The sequence below is a fragment of the Bos mutus genome, chromosome 3, assembly GCF_027580195.1.
Source record: "Bos mutus isolate GX-2022 chromosome 3, NWIPB_WYAK_1.1, whole genome shotgun sequence".
NCBI classification, from domain to species: domain Eukaryota; kingdom Metazoa; phylum Chordata; class Mammalia; order Artiodactyla; family Bovidae; genus Bos; species Bos mutus.
Genome location: NC_091619.1, coordinates 80004612 through 80024444, shown reverse-complemented (window position 1 = coordinate 80024444; position 19833 = coordinate 80004612). Strand labels below are relative to the sequence as shown.

The window sequence follows — 19833 nt, the reverse complement described above, 5'->3', positions numbered from 1 at the left end:
TTTGGTACCTGTGTTCAGGTAACCCTATTTAGAGAAGTGGGTCCTCTGGTTTCCACTATTGGCCTGGCCCAGCTTCCCAGTTTCAAGCTGTTGAAAGGGACTCTGACTTATATGGAGTCTTGGGTTCACTGTATCTTGATTTTGAGTTCCAGCCAGATAGATACAGGAACCAGGATTGTTCACATGGATGTTGCTGCTGCAGTACATAACTGTCACCAGGAGATACCATGCTGTACTGTGCCCATGGCTGTCTAGCATGCCCTGATCATTTTATTAATCCTCACTCCCTGCATACAAACCTACATATTGTGTATCAGACACTAAGAAAAGTAGACCTTTTGAAGATGAATACAGTTGATCCTTGAACAACATGAGTTTGAACTGTGCAGGCCCCTTTATACATGGATTTCTTTCAATAGTAAATACTGTACTACAGAAACCATGGTTGGTTGAATCCGAGGTTGTGGAACCTAGATCCAGAGGAACTTCGGAGAGAGATGGCTGACTGTAAATTATACTTGGATTTTCAACTGCATGGAGAGTCAGTGCCCCTAATCTGCATGTTGTTCAGGGTCAACTGTAGTAGGTTATTTAACTGGATCATGATAAAGGCCAACTTAAAACTTTTTTTTTTCAGTCTCAGAGTAAGGGGTTGTGATGTCAAAAAATTGTGACCCATTTGAAACAGGATTTTTTTTTTTTTTTGCTTTTTCATACTGTTCATGGGGTTCTCAAGGCAAGACTGCTTAAGTGGTTTACCATTCCCTTCTCCAGTGGACCACGTTTTGTCAGAACTCTCCACCATGACCCGTCTGTCTTGGGTGGCCCTACAGAGATCAAATTGCCAACATCTGTTGGATCATCGAAAAATCTAGAGAGTTCCAGAAAAACATCTGCTTTATTGACTGTGGAATAATGACTGTGGAAAATTCTTCAAGAGATGGGAATACCAGACCACCTGACCTGCCTCTTGAAAAATCTATATGCAGGTCAGGAAGCAACAGTTAGTACTGGACATGGAATGACAGACTGGTTCCAAATAGGGAAAGGAGTATGTCAAGGCTGTATATTGTCACCCTGCTTATTTAACTTATATGCAGAGTACATCATGAGAAATGCTGGGCTGGATGAAGCACAAGCTGGAATCAAGATTGCTGGGAGGAATATCAATAACTTCAGATATGCAGATGACACCACCCTTATGGCAGAAAGTGAAGAAAAACTAAAAAGCCTCTTGATGAAAGTGAAAGAGGAGAGTGAAGAAGTTGGCTTAAAATTCAACATTCAGAAAACTAAGATCATGGCATCTGGTCCTGTCACTTCATGGGAAATAGATGGGGAAACAGTGGAAACAGTGACAGACTTTATTTTTGGGGCTCCAAAATCACTGCAGATGGTGACTGCAGCCATGAAATTAAAAGATGCTTGCTCTTTGAAAGAACAGTTATGACCAACCTAGACAGCATATTCAAAAGCAGAGACATTACTTTGCCAACAAAGGTCTGGCTAGAAAGCTATGGTTTTTCCAGTAGTCATGTATGGATGTGAGAGTTGGACTATATAGAAAGTTGAGTGCCAAAGAATTGATGATTTCCAACTGTGGTGTTGGAGAAGACTCTTGAGAGTCCCTTGGACTACAAGGAGATCATACCAGTCCATCCTAAAGGAAATCAGTCCTGAATATTCATTGGAAGGACTGATGTTGAGGCTGAAACTCCAATACTTTGGCCACCTGATACGAAGAACTGACTCATTGGAAAAGACCCTGATGCTGGGAAAGATTGAGGGCGGGAGGAGAAGGGGATGACAGAGGATGAGATGGTTGGATGGTATCACTGACTCAATGGACATGAGTTTGAGTAAACTCTGGGAATTGTCAATGGACAGGGAGGCCTGGTGTGCTGCAGTCCATGGGGTCGCAGAGTTGGACACGACTGAGCAACTGAACTGACTGAAACAGGCTTAGGGATAGTGATTATTTATATTGTATATAGTTTGGTGTCCATTATTATAAATTCTTGTAATGATTGAGAAAATTATTTGGATAGAAGAAGCTGTCTAGTTATAAAGATTATAGTTAAGGAGTCTTATGTAAATTATTATAGTCTATGTAGTCTATGTAAATTTTCATTTCTTGAGTCACAGTATTCATATGTAGTTTCTTCCCTTTCTAACCAACTGGTTAATTAGTTAACCAGTTATTTTAAATAGTTTAACCAATTATTACATGATGAATTAAATAGTTTAACCAACTATTAATTTATAAACTTTACATATAGTGTTTTTCCTTAATTCACAGAATTTTGCATGTAATAGGCTCTCATTAAATGTTGGTTGAATTGTGTTCAAAGTGATATTAATAAGTCTACCTGTTTCACGCAGTATTTCTTTCTTTGCAAACCAAATCTTTACATGATTTTAACATTCATTTTTTACTTTTTAAAATTGTGATTTCACATTGTTTCTGTAATTTTTAGACTGTCAGAAGCAAATTCTCTTTTTCGTTGCATATTTTCTTTTGTATAAGTATTAGTCATTGTTTAAGTTTACTAATAGTAGAATGACAACAAGTTCCAATTTGCCTGTGACAATCTTGGTTTACCTCTATTGTTATGGCTTAATTATTAATAGCTTCCTCTTTCACTCTTAAGAGTACTTCAGTTTAGATAATAATTTAGTCACACTACTCATTAACAACTTTAATTGTGAGTTCACAAAAGTTTTTGAGAGAAGAGGAAAAGAAAAAATGTAGATGATTTTTTTTTACCTTATATGTTTTTTCAAGTTAAATGACATGATATATTGAATACAAGTCTATTTCTTGAATATTGATTGATGGAGTGGTGCTTTCTTTTTTTTTCCAGGTATTTTAACAGCAGTGATAACAATTTACAGTATTGGGGATTGGACTATCCACCTCTTACAGCTTATCATAGTTTTTTATGTGCTTATGTGTAAGTTTTTCTTCCTTAACATAACTACATATTTATGCCCTTAGCAGATGCAGTAAGGAACAGTTTGTTGATTGGAGGAGAGATCATTTGTAGCTATTATTGTATTATGGTTTGTAGAGCACCATGCCTTTATAATTGGTTTGTAGGAAAGTTAACTATCAGAGTTTTAATATTTGTGTAATCTTTCTGGTGGAAATGCTAGAAAGAGATGCAAAAAAATCTAGCTTTGTTTTGAAGTAGAAATGTTACCAATTATGCATGGTTTACTGAGAAATATATCTAATATGATTAGTTGTGCATAGGAAAGCTTTTTTCCTGGAATGGCCCAAAGTAAATGAAAAATAAAGGTCTAAATGGTATTGTGATTAACCAGTCAAGTTAGAAACTAGAAGTACTGTAGTGTTTCACTTATGATTTAAGATCGGATTGGAATTCCTTCTTTTACAGGCATGGAATGGTTTATAGATGATAAGGCACTTCTGTTTAGTAGAGACCCAGTTCTACTCTGTAGTGGTATTCCATTTCAGACCTGCAGTGTGTCAGTAGAAATTTGAGGAACTTCTTCACAGTATCTTCTGAACTTATTTTACCGTTTCATATGTTTAAAAAATTAGCTTCCTGGACTAAAAATATGTCTCCAAACTTCATGGTAACTAGTTGTACTTTTCAGTGTTCTGGAAAATGTAATACTATTGAAAACTTAATGTATCTTTAATAATTATGTTCAGTTTTATGCAGTGATTTATGATTAACAGCTATTTATTGTAGCCTATTATGATAACTGAAAGGATGATAAATTATAAAGCTATGATCCTCAGTCCTAGTATCTTGCTGTTTACAAAGTACATGTTTAGTAAACGAAAGGTGACACATTAGACTGTTTTCACACTGAAAGTATCATGAAGGTAGGGCTTGAAGGTAGGGCTTTCAGTTAAAATGTTACATGAGTTTGTTGGAAGATGAGCAAGGTGGACTCGGTTTTTTAGCTTTAGTCAGTTTCACATGGTTAAATACAAAGAGTTAAGCCTTAACTCTATTGCTCCACTTCTCAACATAGATTCATATGTCCTCAGGTGTCCTTATTGCTAAAAGTGATGGGGCATAAAGTGCATGTATATATGCTTTGATTTGCAGGGCAAAGTTTATAAATCCAGACTGGATTGCTCTCCATACATCACGTGGATATGAGAGTCAGGCACATAAGCTCTTCATGCGTGCAACAGGTAAAAGAGCAGTAGATGTTGAATGTAACATTGAATTAAACATTTTTTTGAACTGGTTCTATTATTGTCCTTACTGACTTTTACAGTTGTGTAACTGTACATATGCGTATATATGTATACTGTTTGAGCAAATGTGTATGTAAACTAAGACACGCAACAGTAGAAACGAATAATTCTGGGTGCTTTACATTTGTTATTATCTCACTTAATAATATGGACACCCAAATGAGGTAAAATACTGTTGTTATTCTTAGGCTGAGAAACTGAGGCCCAGTAAAGTGAGGGTACTGTTACTAGCTCACCTGAAGTTGGTTAGCTCTGAATTAAAGTTTTAGTTGTTTAGGCCTTTGCTTTGATAAATCCTTTTCACTTTTAAAGTAAATTACAGTTGTATGGGCTTCCCCACTGGCTCAGTGGTAAACAGCCCACCTGCCAATGCAGGAAATGCAGGTTCAGTCGTTGGGTTGGGAAGATCCCTTGGAGAAGGAAGTGGCAACTCACTTCAGTATTCTTGCCTGGGAAATCCCATGGACAGAGGAGCCTGGTGGGCTACAGTCCATGGGATTGTAAAAGAGTTGGACATGACTGCAACTAAACAACAACAGTTGTATATCATACATTGTGTTGCTGTGTAGTGTTGCTAAACTAATCTTTATAACAAATGTTTATTGAGCATTTATTGTATGCTAAGAGTTGAAAGTAATGAGCTTACATTTTTTTAAAATCTTTACAAGACTTAGGCTTTTATGGGTCTTTTCCTTAATTACTCTAAGCCTGGTCAGATTTGTTCTCTTTACCATTCATACCATGATAGACTCTCAGGTCCAAGAGAGAACCTGCATTGCTCCTCCCTCTCCCACACCACTCCCTTCCCATGCCCCCCCCACCCCCCCACCACCAATGCTTTAATCCCATCTGAACTTAGCTTCTGAGCCAGTACCTGTATCTGGAGGAAACTCATGACTTTTAGACACAGTTTGTTCTATTTTCAAAGAGCCCCAATTATTAGAAATTTCCTTCTTCTATTGAACCTTCACAAATCATATGAAGTTCTGTTTCCTTGGGCCACACAGAACAAGTCTGGTCCTTTTTATACCTAACACCTTACAGACGTGAAATTATCGCCTCTCCAGGTTAAACATTCTTAGATACTTCAGCTTTTATTAGACGACCAGTTTCTTGAATGTAATCATGGTTTTGAGGCCTCTGGTTGCACTCCTTTGAATATGTTCCAGCTTTTCATAATGTAGAATCTGGGGGTAAAAATAGATTGCATGTATCTAACACTGATAGTTTACTATTGTTTACCTTATTCTTGAACTTAAATATATGTTTTCTGGTATAAGAAAAAAATAGGCTCTTTGGATAGCTATGTTGTATTGTTGAAAAACTTAATATATTAGTTTTTCTTTGTTCTGAAAGCACTGAACATTCAGAATTATGAATTGCTTTATTTTTTCCCCACTTTTTTTCAGTTTCTTCTTCACCTCGGCCTCTCAAGGTCTTTGTATGAATTAATTAGCAAAACTTTATGAATTTTTATAAATATTCACATTTAAAAAGATTCTCCTATGCGTCTCCACATTTGAGGTATTGTTCGCATCAGGAAATTTGGAGCATATAGATATTGAGGGGAAAATAAAAGTTTACTTCCCTTGCTTTGAGTATTCTTAATTTTTAAATTCAGGTCAGGGCAAAGAGAGAATTAGATACATTTAATTAACTTAATGTGTGAATTTATTAGAGGAAATTAAGACACTCTCTAGTCCTATATCAGTTGAAATTAGGCACAGGTGAAGGGAATGGAAAGGGCTCCAGTGGAAAGGACTCGTCCAGAATGGGTAGCAACCTTGTGTTAATAGAATTCCCACTCAAGGTTGGAGGGAGGTGACTAATAGGTTATAGTAAATCTTGATGGACTCTCGCTTAAAATCATTTGTTTGTTTTTTCAGTGTTAATTGCTGATTTGTTGATATACATACCTGCAGTGGTTCTGTACTGTTGTTGTTTAAAAGAAATCTCAACTAAGAAAAAGGTAGGTTTTGAAGTAACCTGACATTTCATCTCTGAAATGTTTTATTAGCTTAGCTATTAAGTGTAGAGCTTAAGCAAGCTATGCTTTTGGGAATAGATAATAGGGAACAGTATATCTTCTGTCAATTAATTTTCATTTAGAAACATTAACTTACCTTAGAGTAATTATTTTAATGCCCAACTGTAGTAATAAGAGGCACTGAATTTTAGAAGTTATATACTTCTGAGTTACACAGAATCCTAAATTTATTGCTTAACTGGTAAATTTGAATGTTGGGTTGGCTTGGGAGAATGACAACTGAAAGGCATTTTGAAAAGTTGCTATATATTCTCATATTCACAGTTAATGAATATTCTCTTTGGTCATTTTATATAGATTAATTATTAGATTAATTTATCTGATTTGTATATCTAAAAGTGCTTTCTCTAACAAATACCTTTTAGTGATTTTTTTTTTCATTTTTACTGGAGTATGCTATGTCACCTCCATGAAAACTTCAGTATTTAAAGAGTTTTATAAAAATGAAATATTTTGATAAATAGAAGGTAAGAATGGAATATTTGCTACTGTGTTAAATGAAACTATGCATTTACCTTGTTTGATTCAAGTAACAGATTATTATTTCATAATAATTTTCTTTACAGATTGCCACTGCATTATGCATATTGCTATACCCAGGCCTTATTCTTATCGACTATGGACATTTTCAGTATCCTTTACTGATTTAGAAATGAAATCAGATGCACATCATGAAATCTAGGCTCCGTTTGTATAATGTTGTCATCTACTATGTCTTATTTACTAGGGTTCTTGCTTATATAAACCTTTTAAAAATGATAAAAGTATCTCTTCACCAGGTGTTTACTTGATGGGTAAAGTTCAGATTTATTAAAAGTAGAAATGCTTTTTCACACCCATTTGGCTTGGGAATAGAACACTGGTAACCGATTAGCTCTTCTGGAAAGTTAGAAAAAGAATGCCAAGTACAGTGATGCTCTCCTAATACTAAAAAGGTAAAACATCTTCTATCTTTTGTAAACGTTATCTGACACTGACAAAAAGACTTCCAGTTTTTGAGTTTTAAAACAAAATGTTTTTCTAACAAATAGTGGTAACTGGAAGCTTCAGGAAACTAAAATTTAATGATTAAATCTGTGTGGATTTGGTGTGTTTAATTTTTGATACCTAAAATAAGCAACACTCAAGTAAACAGATTGTAGAGGAAAGTTGATAAAATCTGTACATGGCTCTCCAGTTTGTCTTCTAATGCATTAAATATTGCTGGTTGTCTCCATCTGTCTCAAAGGAAAAAAAATCCATACCATGATTGCTTAATTAATCGTTTTTCCTTTTGTCTCTAGTCTATTTTAGTAATAAAATTAAAATACATATATGTCAAAAGACTTGTGAAAGATATTCAGATATGTAGTTGCTTCCACCATGTTTTTTATTCTGTCCACTTTCCTAATTGAGCTCTTTTTTTTTTGGCTTTGTAGAATCATGGCTTTCAGATAGTCTAATAGGAACACCAAGATAAAGAAAGGAAACATGAAGTTGTTTATAAGATTTTTTTAAACTATATTTACTTTGAAATGTTAACACTCATTCAGAAAAATACATAAAGCATAAATGAATCGGCTGTTACCCATGTCAAGAAATAGAACATTGCTAGTATCCAAAATGACCCTGTGCACGGCCCTGGCACTGCTCCCTCCTCCTTTCTCAAAGACAGCCACATACTGACTTTTGGAACACTGTAGTCTGCTTCTCCCCCTTCTTTGAATTTAACATGAGAGACAGCACAGGAGGTGTTCCTTTGCCTTAGGTGTTTTTGGTGCAGCATCGTCTTTGTGAGAGTTATCCGCGCAGGTCTATGTGGTTGTGGTTTCTTCTCTTTCTCACTGCTTTGTAAGATTCCACTGCGTGAGTACACGTGATTTTATTACTGATAGACATTTGGAGTGTTGCCAGGTTTTGGCTATGATGAAACTATGCTGCTTTGAACTTTCTTGTAAGGATCTCTTTGTACACATGTAAATATATTTCTTATGAGTGGAATTGCTGAATTATAGGGTATGCACATGTTTAAGTATTCTCATATGGTTTTTAAGCGTAATCTACCAAGTAACACTCCTGTGAGCAATGGTATAGGTGCTCATCCTCAACAATTGTCAGTTATTTTCCTTTTAACCATTCTGGTAAATTTGTAGTGGTGTCTTCTCTGTGACTTGAATCAAACTCTTAAAACTTTTGGGATTATGTCATTTTATAGGAACACATTTTTTTAAAATACTATTTACTTTACTTTCCTCATTTGTAAAATGGAGATGATAAGAACGCTACTTTTTAAGCTTCTTGAGAATTAAATGAATTCACATTTGTTAAACATTTAAAACCCTACTTGGGAGGTGCTAAATATCATGTAAGTATTTACTGCTCTTATTATTTGTATTGTTGCTACTGCTTCTGTTATTACTGTTTTCTAATTTTTGGGCTCTGAAATTTGATATTAGTCTGGGCAGAGGCATTTTTGACAGTTGTTTTGGACACTATGGATCATTCGTTTTGAAGACTCATGTTCTTCAGTTCTGGGAATTCTCATGAATAATATTTTTTTATAATTCTCTCCCTTTTTTCTGAAGCTTGTTAGACAGATAATAGATCTTTCATCTCCATCTTGAGCATCTGTCTTTGTTTTATATTTTTGAAGATTATCTTGCTTTATGTCTAACACTTGTATTAAATTTCATTTGTTAAGCATATCTTAAATTTCAGTTTACTTTCTTACCCCACTGTTCTGTGAATTATTTCTATTCTCCTAGGTCAGTCTTTTCTCCTTTTCACTTTGGTCCTTTTTCTCTCATAGTAGTAGTGCAAGTCACTCAGTTGTGTCTGACTCTTTGCAACCCCATGGACTATACAGTTCATGGAATTCTCCAGGTGAGAATACTGGAGTGGGTAGCTGTTCCCTTCTTCAGGGGATCTTCCCAACCTAGGGATCGAACCCAGGTCTTCCGCACTGCAGGTGGATTCTTTACCTGCTAAGCCACCAGGGAAGCCCAAGAATACTGGACTGGGTAGCCTATTCCTTCTCCAGCAGATCTTCCCAACCCAGGGTCTGCTGCATTGCAGGTGGATTCTTTACCAGCTGAGCTACCAGGGAAGGCCTTTTCTGTCATAGGTGTTCCTTAAATGTCTATTTGATCCTGGTGTGTTTATTCTAAGAATAAGGCAGAAGAGAAAGCTGCATGTGAGCTCTCTATAGTAGGGTTCTGGCCAGCACTCTGGGATCCTTAAATGTCACAGTGCGGAGGAATTTGCATGATAGTGTTAACTTAGTTGCTTGGATAGTTTATTTCATTTTGGGGGAGAGAAATATTCCTTCTTTCGTTGCCCAGCGGTAAATGCTTTGGCTCCTAGATAATCTTTGCAGAGGCATGAGGTGGGATGTGCCTTCTCCATTTGGAATTTTCAGTTAATCCTTGTTTTCTTTTTAACATCCTCAAGTACTCCAACCTACTTGTTTCCAGAGTTCTCTGAGGGTGTGCAGGGCGGATAGGCTCCTTGCTAGCCTGAGCTTCCTCTGTGTGTTCACTAAGCTGTGGCTTCTTTTAGTGTATTTTATTGGTTGCCACTTCTCTGTCCTCTTTCTGTCTTCTACAGATGTGTTGAAATCTTTATCTGTTATAACCGACCCCTGTTCTCTTTATGGCTGTAGCTGCTACTGCTGCCAAGTCGCTTCAGTCATGTCCAACTCTGTGCGACCCCATAGATGGCAGCCCACCAGGCTCCCCCGTCCCTGGGATTCTCCAAGCAAGAACACTGGAGTGGGTTGCCATTTCCTTCTCCAGTGCATGAAAGTGAAAAGTGAAAGTCAAGTTGCTCAGTCGTGTCTGACTCTTAGCGACCCCATGGACTGCAGCCTACCAGGCTCCTTTGTCCTTGGGATTTTCCAGGCAAGAGTACTAGAGTGGGGTGCCATTGCCTTATGGCTGTAGATGTATACTTTTAAAAATTCCCCATTTTAAGGGGGTCTCAGGAAGGAGAGGAGGTAAACATGAGTGCTCAGCTCCCCATTTTCAAATGAAAATCTAGTTGTGATACTGTTTTCACATAGCAGTGTTGTTGATTTCCAATCAAGCACATGTATTAATTCATATTATTGATGCATATTATAGAGGAAGGATAGTGATATTAGTAAGTTCAGTGTTTTTGTGTATTTTTAACTTTTGGAGCATTGATTTTTTGGTACGTTGTTACAGTAATATGGTAAAATAACCCAGCAGAAACAAAGCTATGTGTTACTTATTTAGAGTTCTTTAAACCTAAACAAATCAGTTGCTCTGTTTAGTAGTAGATTTAATATATTTGAGACCACTATATATAATTTCAAATTTGCTTATCAATTCAATACTTTCAGCTTTTATTTAGAAATTGTTTTGATTATACATATTATTACAGAATCACATAAGTAAAATGTTCTTTAAAATGCAAAATCTCTTTTACTTATTGAGATAATTTCCTTGACATGAGAACATATATAATTCTGTGAGTCTCGGCTTTGCTTTGTGGGGTATTCTTGGAGTATCTTATGACTGGGACCTGCTAGGGTCCCTGGCATTTTGCTTAGCTATAAACTATAAGCAGATGGAACTTTACCACTCCTTGCCATTTTTTTGTTTTTTACTTGGCAAGTGTTTTAAAAAAGGCCTCAAAGGAAAGGGGTGAGTAGCTTTTAAATAGCAGAATTCAAAACATCAGCTAATTTATTTGGCATACTTACCTTGGAGGAAGGTGGTCTTTGCCCCTTGGTGATTTCTTATTAATGTGTTGGTGGCTGTGTTGGCTCTCTTTCCATTGGAAAGAGAGATTGTTATGTTCTATACTATTGTATTTTAAATCTTCCTAATGAGAAAAATATTTTGATCAATGAATATTTATGGGGACTTCCCCGGTGGTCCAGGGGTTAAAACTCTGCACTTCCACTCTAAGGGAAGTTCGCAGGTTTGATCCCTGGTTGGGGAACTAAGATCCCGCTTGCTATGCATTGTGGCCAATAAATATTTTAAAATACATATATTTACTGGAGGTAATGTGGATTGGCTTGGTAGAACATTGCTGTAGGATTTCATCCCTTTAGAGCATGTTGTATACTTATTAGAAAGACATCCCAATTTGACATTTTTCTTCATGGCTGCCTAGGAGTGGCATCTAAGTTAAATGTTAATAAGGATGGTGATAGTCTTTTTGTTGAGGAATTGCACATATTAATAGTTGTAAATTTCTTAACCGTGATTTAAGTAGACTCTCATTCATCTTAAACCTGTGTTGGTGGCATAGATTTATCATTACTGTACATTTGCATTTATTATAGTTAGTGAGCCACAGACTGATTTCTCAGAATTACTGACCTCTCTTTATCTTACTGTTTCCCTCTGTTTGTGTTCCAGGTTGGTGTTGTTAATTAAGCTGGCTTGTACTGTCGTGGCTTCCTTCATTCTCTGCTGGCTGCCGTTCTTTACAGAGAGGGAACAAACCTTGCAAGTTCTAAGAAGACTCTTTCCGGTTGATCGTGGGTTATTTGAGGCATGTTTAAGGACTTTTCTCTCACTCCCTTCTGTTACAGGCCTTTCTCTGTGACCTCTGGGGATTTCATGTAGAAGACTCACAAGGAATAGTGACTTCAGCTGCTCTCTTCCTGCAATCATTCCTTGCCATTTGTTTAATCTGTGCACAACCTCTAGCTCAGCTGGCATGTTCTAGTACATTACATGAGTAGGTAGTATTTATGCCTCCATGAGATCCATAATTCAGTTATACATTTTTCTAATGAAATAGAGTCCATAATGAAAGACAGCATGAAAAGTTGCAGCTATAAAGTTAACAGTTTTGTGTTTTTTTGGGGGGAGGGGGGGTTATATTCTCTTTTAGTCCTAGGAAATTATTTATTAAACTAATAATCATGTTTGGTTCAGAAAGATCTCATAATTCCTTATGAGATATATAACCTTCATCCATAGTAATTTTTAATGAGAATCATTCATTTCATTTAATGCTAGCTTAATCACTGTTGTTAAACTTTTATTGCATGGATAATTTGATTTAGAGTCAGTAATTAAATTAAACAAACCATTTTTCTGAAACAAAAAGGTCTTTTAATAAAGTTAGAGACAACATATGTATAGATAATTTGCTTTTGAATAAACATTTCTTTTAAAAAGAATTAGACAAGCATATGTATCTTTCTAATTTTTGAATATATAAAATTCTATAGAATATCTTTCAGTCAGTCTGTGGGAGGATGGAAGAGAAAGAGACTAAGAGAATTTGGTGTTGTGAAGGAACAGAAATGTATGCCTTGTATGTCACTTGGGATAACGATAGTGACCGTACTGAGAATCATAAACAATCATTATTGCCATCACCACCACTTACTAGGTACCAGACACTTCACATGTAATTTTATTTGATCCTTTGCCATAGTGGTGAGATAGTTATATATACCCATTCTTACAGATCAGAAAACTGAGGTCAGAGGTTCATATAGCTAGTGCATGGCAGAGCTGTAGTTTGAACTCAGAATGGTGTTCCTAACTTCTTTATATATCCTCTAACCTTAACACTTATATAAAGAAAAGTTTAATCCTCCATGTAAGCTGCCTGGTTATTTGCCTTTGCTTCTATTTCAGAAATGGTGTTTACCATGGTAATTATAAAAACGAGTGTCATGCATTTTTATGGTGGTGTTGGTCACCTTCATTCACTTGTTGCCCTCAAAATCTGAAGAGCAGTTTCACTGGCCCAGCAGAGGGAAGTAGGATGGTACAGTTGTCAGTGATAGTTACTTTCTTGATGTTATGCCTACATAGCTGTGAGTTAAGCAGCTCTGCAGAGGATGGGTTTCATGATCAGAGAACTGTAGTTACAAGTATGATTTTGAAAGTGATTCTAGCACAGCTGCTAATGTCTTTAAACTTGTTGATTCATTAACAGTTGACTCTTACCATTGCTAGTAGCTAGTAGTCATTATCTTACCATTGCTAGTAGCTAGTAGGCATGTGGTAAATGGGTCAAACAACGTGTATTCTACAAATCAGAATACAATTAGAATACAAAAAGTAAAGATTTCTTAGATACATTTCCAAAGATGAATAACTGTATTTAGGGACAATGGGCTGCTCTTTGAAAAATATTAAGTATTTTTTGGGAGCATCTAAATTATGATTGACTAGTGATTTAGATCACCTCCCATGCAAAAAATGAAAGTTCCCATTGTTTGAGTGTGTGTGTGTTCTTTGGAGAGTTTAATCAACTTAGTTATGAAATTGTGAGCAAATATTTCCCATGACCCAAAAGTTTATCTCTTTAGAGATTTAGGACTTTGTGAAGTTTAATATTTCTTTTAATCATACTAGAAGGTAAAACTAACAAATTTCTTTTAAGGATAAAGTAGCCAATATTTGGTGCAGCTTCAGTGTCTTTTTCAAGATCAGGGATATTTTGCCACATCACATCCAGATAATGATCAGGTAAGAGACATGAAGTTTGTATATAGTGTTTTATAAGCTACTCTTAAAGTGTCATGGCAATACCTCATTTATCTGGCATCATAGGAGTAAGGTACTCTTCATTAGTGCTGCTGCTAAGTCGCTTCAGTCGTGTCCAACTCTGTGTGACCCCATAGATGGCAGCCCACCAAGCTCCTCCATCCCTGGGATTCTCCAGGCAATACTGGAGTGGGTTGCCAGTTCCTTCTCCAATGCATGCATGCATCCTAAGTCACTTCAGTCACGTCTGACTCTGTGCAACCGCATGGACAGCAGCCTACCAGGCTCCTCTGTCCTGGGATTCTCTAGGCAAGAATACTGGAGTGGGTTGCCATTTCCTTCTCCACTTCATTAGTGAATAGTCCACATAACGTAAACTTATGCTGCTGTATAACAGAAGTCTTTTATTTGAAACATTTTATGTGAAAGTTATTGTTACTACTTCCCTCTTCCTTAAACAGAGTATACTAAACATGATTTACCATGACCTTGAAGAGTCATGAGTTTCCGTGGTGTATCAGTCAGGGTGAGAAGTAAAATGAGTAGTAGGTCCGTGTGTGTGTGTGTGTGTGAATTTATTACGAGGAATTGGCTTATACAGTTGTGGGAGCTGGCTAAGCAAACTGGAAGTCCGCAAGGCAGGCATTCAGGAGAGGGTCTCTGGGGAAGGGAGAGCTGTACCAATCCCTCCAATCCTCCTCCTCCCCCTTCCCCGCCCCCCCCAGCCCCCCACCCCCCCAGCCCCCAGCCCCCACCCCCAGCCCCCCCCCCCCACCCTCTCCCGCCGACTGCTGTTTGGAGTCTGAGCTCAGGGAAGGCCTAAGCCCTCTTTATAATTTTTTAAATAAAGCATTGAAGTTTTTAATTTATTTATTACTTATTTTCGGCTGCGCTGGGTCTTTGTTACTGCCTGTGGGCTTTCTCTAGTTGTGAAGAGTGGGGCTTCCATGGGCTTCTCACTGAGGTGGCTTCTCTTATCGTGGAACATGGGCTCTAGAGCACAGGTTCAGTAGTTGTGACGCAAGGGCTTTGTTGCTGTGCGGCTTGTGGAATCTTCTTGGACCAAAGATTGAACCCACGCCTGCTGCGTTGGCAGGCAGTTTCTTAACCAGTGGATCACCAGGGAAGTCCGCTAAGCCTTCTTTTAAAGGCTTCCAAGTGATTCAGGCCCAAGATAGCACCCTTTTGATTAACTTAAAATCAGTTGAAAAGGGACTTTAATTAATCTGCAGATCTCTTTCCTGCAGCACCATCATTAGTGTTTGAATGACTGGGAGGTGTGTGTGTATGTGTGTGTGCTGCCTGCCTCTTTCCTTCCATTCTTTTGGAGAATATCCTTTGTAGCCCACCTTAACAGGAGGCAGACTAGTAAAGCTGACAAGCCACAAAGCTACCTCAAGTGGGAAAGTCAGTTATTATTTTGCCTTGTAACTATTGTTTTCAGGGCTTTCAAAGGCTGTTTGCCTTGGTACTAAGTGGCTCCAACTGTGCTTATTGCTGAGTTCTTTGTCCTCCTTGCCCATCAGTCATCACAAGGAGAAGCTCTGGCACCTTCCCACTCCCTTTCCAGCTTGTTCTTTATGATTTACCATGGGTTGAAAATCAGATAATCAACTTTTGTGAAATGAGGGCTAATGAGGTTCTCTTGTGAGTAAATTTTATGAATGTTTGCGTAACAAATACAGAATTGTTTCTTTATACCTGGTTTTATTTTCTTGTTTTGTTGTTGTTCAGACACTAAGTCGTGTCTGACTCTGTGATCCCATGGACTGCAGCACACCAGGCTTCCTTGTCCTTCACTCTCCTGAAGTTTGCTCAGTCATGTTCACTGAGTCCATGATATCTGTTTTGAGTGTTTGCTGATTGACTTTTAGCTGTCTATCTTTGTATCTTTCCCAGAATAGATACTAAATACTAAAATAACATAAGCAATATTTAGTTCTACAGTGTTTTGTTCTGTATTATATAATCACATATATATTAAAGCGTGTACATATTTCAGTGTCTGGATTTTATTTAAATGTTATTTGGTCTTGAATTTATTACTTAATACATAAAAAAACTTTAACTAGAAATCAATTTAAGTTGATAAGTAATGTGATCCTTACATTTTAAAAAATGTTTCTTTGCTTTAGTTGTATACTTCTATAAAGAAAATAAATGTTTGATTTTTGTTACTTTTTTAGCTTTTGTTTTACATTTTTGAGCCTGCTTCCTGCATGTATAAAATTGACACTTCATCCCTCTCCTAAAGGATTCAGATTTACTCTGGTAAGTTGCTCATTAGTTTAGATACTTAATTCTTGCTGCAATTGAGTTTTTAAAAATATAAATAATTATATTCCTGCTTTGAACAGGATTTATTGGATTGAGATATAAGACATTCATTTATTTGGCAAACATTTATTGAGCGTTTGACACACTTAGGTGCTGTTTTGGAGTAGGCTGAGCAATCAGAATCTTTCAGTTTAATTTAATTTCCTCGTGTTGGTCAGTAAGGGAATGCAAAGAAGAAAACAGTGGCGATGGACATGTTTAAATTGTTATGCTTTAAAGCTAGGGTATTAAGTTCTGTCAGGTACAGTGAGTGCTATGATAGTGTGGGAAAGGGAGACATTACTTTGAAGGCAGATTTTAGACAGTTTCTTAAAGCAAGCGGGATTGGAGCCAAATTTTGACAACTGAGCAAGATTTGGACTAGGTGGTTAAGACAGGAGGAAGACCTTGAAGGTACAGATGTGGGAAAGGATAAGGAATCATGCGGGAACAACTGTTAGCCAGTGAGATTTGTGTGACTGATGTAGGAGTGTGTGTGTGTCGAGGTTAGGAGAGTATATAGGGAGAGAGAAGAGTCAGAAAGGATCAAATTGTGTAAGACCTTGTATATTGGCTTGAATAATTTGGGGTTTGATTTGTGTGCAAGAGGAGCAAAAAAGATTTTGGAGGAAAGGGGACAGATTACCCTTTTAGGAAGATGACTTGTGTCAGTTGGAACATAGACTGGGTATATATTCTACATTTGGGGTTTCTCTGAGTGGGTTTATAAATTCCTCCTGGTTGTATTTCTGTGGTGTTTAAAATTGGTTCCATGTACCTTGGTCTATAAAATGACATTTAAAGACTATCTTTTTAAAATATCAAGAAAATTTAGTTTATGAAAATAGTCCTAGTGGACTTCTAAAGGGACAACGTTTTATTTTTTATTTTTCTAATTTTTGGCCATGCCACGTGGTTTGCAGGATCTTAGTTCCCCAACCAGACAGCAAACCTGTACCCTTGGCTGTGAAAGTGTGGAGTCTTAGCCACTGAACTGCCAGGGGATTCTCTAAAGGGACAACATTTTAGAAATTAGGGTTTCAATTCTGGGACTGCCACTTATTTACATTGCATTCTAAAAGCAAGCCAGAGCAGAGATATCAGTCAGGAATTTCAGAAGTGCTTATCAGTTCCACAGTGCAAAAAGCATAGTTTCATGTTCCTTTTTTTTTTTTTAATTACCTTCTTATTGATGATTTCTGTTGTTTGTTTCTGTGAATGAACTCTGAGCACAGTAATTCATCCATAGTTAATACTCTGTTGGATGTTTAGAATAGGAGGGATGTGGTTAGTAATATTCTGATGTCTTCAGTAGGCCTAACTTGAAATATTTGCAAGCTTATGTAAAATTGTTATTCCATGCTAAATAACTATATTTCAAAGGTGCTGAAATGAGATTTCAGAGTGTTGATAACTGTAGCAATATTAGAGATGATTACTTTTAGGATTAAAAGCAGAAAAAAAAACATTTTCTTTCTCTTAATTTTCTAATTTTGTTTATTGTGTTTTAATACCAACCATTGTGTTTAAAAAATTAAAAAAATGTAGTGAGTTACTTTTGTTGATGTTTTAAATTCTTCCTGACTAGCTTTAAAAACATTTCCCATTATAATTTTAAAGTGTTTTCCTTTCAGTCTAGATTGAATTATTTCTTAATATAGGTCTATAACTGAGGTAATTGGTAGTACGAATACTAATAAATCTGTAGTGGCCAAGTGATTTTTACCTATTATTTTCAGGACGTATTTTTTAAGTGCCCTGTAGCATGCCGGGTCCTCTCCTCGGTGCTGGCATGCCAATGAGTGACAGCTGATTATCCCTGCTTTCTTAACTGGGGACACTCATGCTAGTTGGCACAAGGACAGTAAATAAAATGAATCAGTTAATAGGAAAATATCTGGGCATAATGAAGACTATGAAGAAAGTAGGTTTATGTGAAAAGAGGGCTGGTGGGGTTTGGTTAGGGTAGCACTACTTTAGGTTGAATAAAAGGCTTCTCTAGGGAAGTGACATTTGAGCCTTGAACTGAATGACTGGTCAGAAGTAACCAATTACAAGACGATCTGGGCTCTGACTTGATAAAAAGTAAATTTTTTTTCCTTAAGGCAAGTTCGAGACGTTAAAGGGACAAGTGTGAAATAACTGATGTGAAATGAGTGAGGGAGACATTAAAAAATAGATTGGAAGAGGAAGGCAGGACCCAGATTATGTAGAAGTGTAGATTTTAATTCTAAGTGTAATGGGAAGCTATTGGAAGATATTAACCAGGGAAATTACATGATCTGATATTGTGGCTACATGGAGAATGGATTATAGGGGACGAGAGCATTACCACTTAGGAGGTCATTGTAGTGGTCCAGGAGGGAGATGGGGGTGGCTAAGACCACCTCTGCCACTATCAGCCGGGTGGAATGGGAAGAAGTGGGGTGAGTAGTGTATTAGGAGATGGTGTAGGTAGCATTTGCTGATGGATTGGATGTGAAGCATGTACAAGATAGTGAGCCAGGTTTTTTGCTTGAGCAACTGGATTGGGTGTATATAGAGAGATGTCTAATATGCAGAATATAAACTCCTGAAGATAGAGTTAAGTTTTAATTTAAAACCCCAGATAGCAAATGATTACTTTATAAAACATTGAATATATTTTACTGAAGTGCCTGTTTTAAAAACACTCAAATAGATTTATTTTGTCACTTTCAAATTTTGACCTTCTTGACTTCATACTTTTTAAATTGTCAGAGATTCTAAGGGAGGATGAAGGTATGATTATTGTGTCTGAAGTACTTAGTAGTTTTGTTTATTAATAACTAAGACTCAGTGAACTTGTTTTAGATGGTTAAGTATTACAATAGTTAATTTTCAAAATATTTTGATAATTTGAATAAAATTATGCCTCTTACACTTGTATATAATTTTCCTTTTAGCTAGAAGCTATATTAAACTTTAAAATGTTACTTGAAATGATTTTAATCTGACTTATACTAAATTGCTATTGTAAGTTTTTGTATCTGATTTTCTGTCCTTTTTCCTTAAAGGTTAGCTGTGCACTATCATTCTTTTTATTTTCTTTCCAAGTGCATGAAAAGTCCATTCTTTTGGTATCACTGTAAGTAAAACGGTTTCAAGTATGTGTTTTATTTATTATTATGATATATACATGAATCTAATACTTACATATAATCATCTAAGTGCAAATCAAAACTATACAAATTAACACAGTTGCATAAAATTATATCATAAAATCACATTTTTTTAGAATGATGACCTGTTACAATTTTACTTCTTTAAACTGGTAAAATTTTATAGAATCATTTCTGACATACTTAGTATTTCTTCCTGTTTTTTCATTTTGAACTTGCTAATAAAAATGGTCTTCTAAAGATGGCTGTACTCTGGCTGAAGCCTGTTTGTCCTCTTTGCCTTTTTCATTTCATTCATTTCCGTTACTATTCAATAGCCTGGTTCTCTCTGTTAAGCTCTTTAGGGGTTTTTTTATATGTTGCCTCCTTTCTAGTTCTTCTGTCAAGACTTTTGTTTAGACTCTACTGGTAGTCTGTAAATCTAGGAGCATTAATTTTTTTTCAGATTTCATAGAAATTGGGTGGAAGTTGCGGGTGTATTTTCCCACTATTAAAATAATACCCAGAACACCGTGGAATACTTGAATCCTGTCCTAGCTCAGTCCCACCGCACCCTGTTTGCTAGGCTCCTGTGAAAGATACATGTATGAAATGACCAATGACTACTGGAAAGAAGTA

At 36.5% G+C, this 19833-nt stretch overlaps 1 protein-coding gene across 1 annotated transcript in view; it reads left to right on the top strand.

Moving 5' to 3' along the window:
* ALG6 (ALG6 alpha-1,3-glucosyltransferase) overlaps positions 1 to 19833 on the top strand; it is a 56135-nt gene that overhangs the window by 24477 nt on the left and 11825 nt on the right. Inside the window, 9 exon segments of the mRNA XM_005899846.3 lie at positions 2865 to 2954; positions 4089 to 4177; positions 6130 to 6212; positions 6857 to 6921; positions 10727 to 10936; positions 11663 to 11798; positions 13656 to 13741; positions 15946 to 16030; positions 19111 to 19181. Coding sequence (XP_005899908.1) covers positions 2865 to 2954; positions 4089 to 4177; positions 6130 to 6212; positions 6857 to 6921; positions 10727 to 10936; positions 11663 to 11798; positions 13656 to 13741; positions 15946 to 16030; positions 19111 to 19181 — 915 coding nt within the window.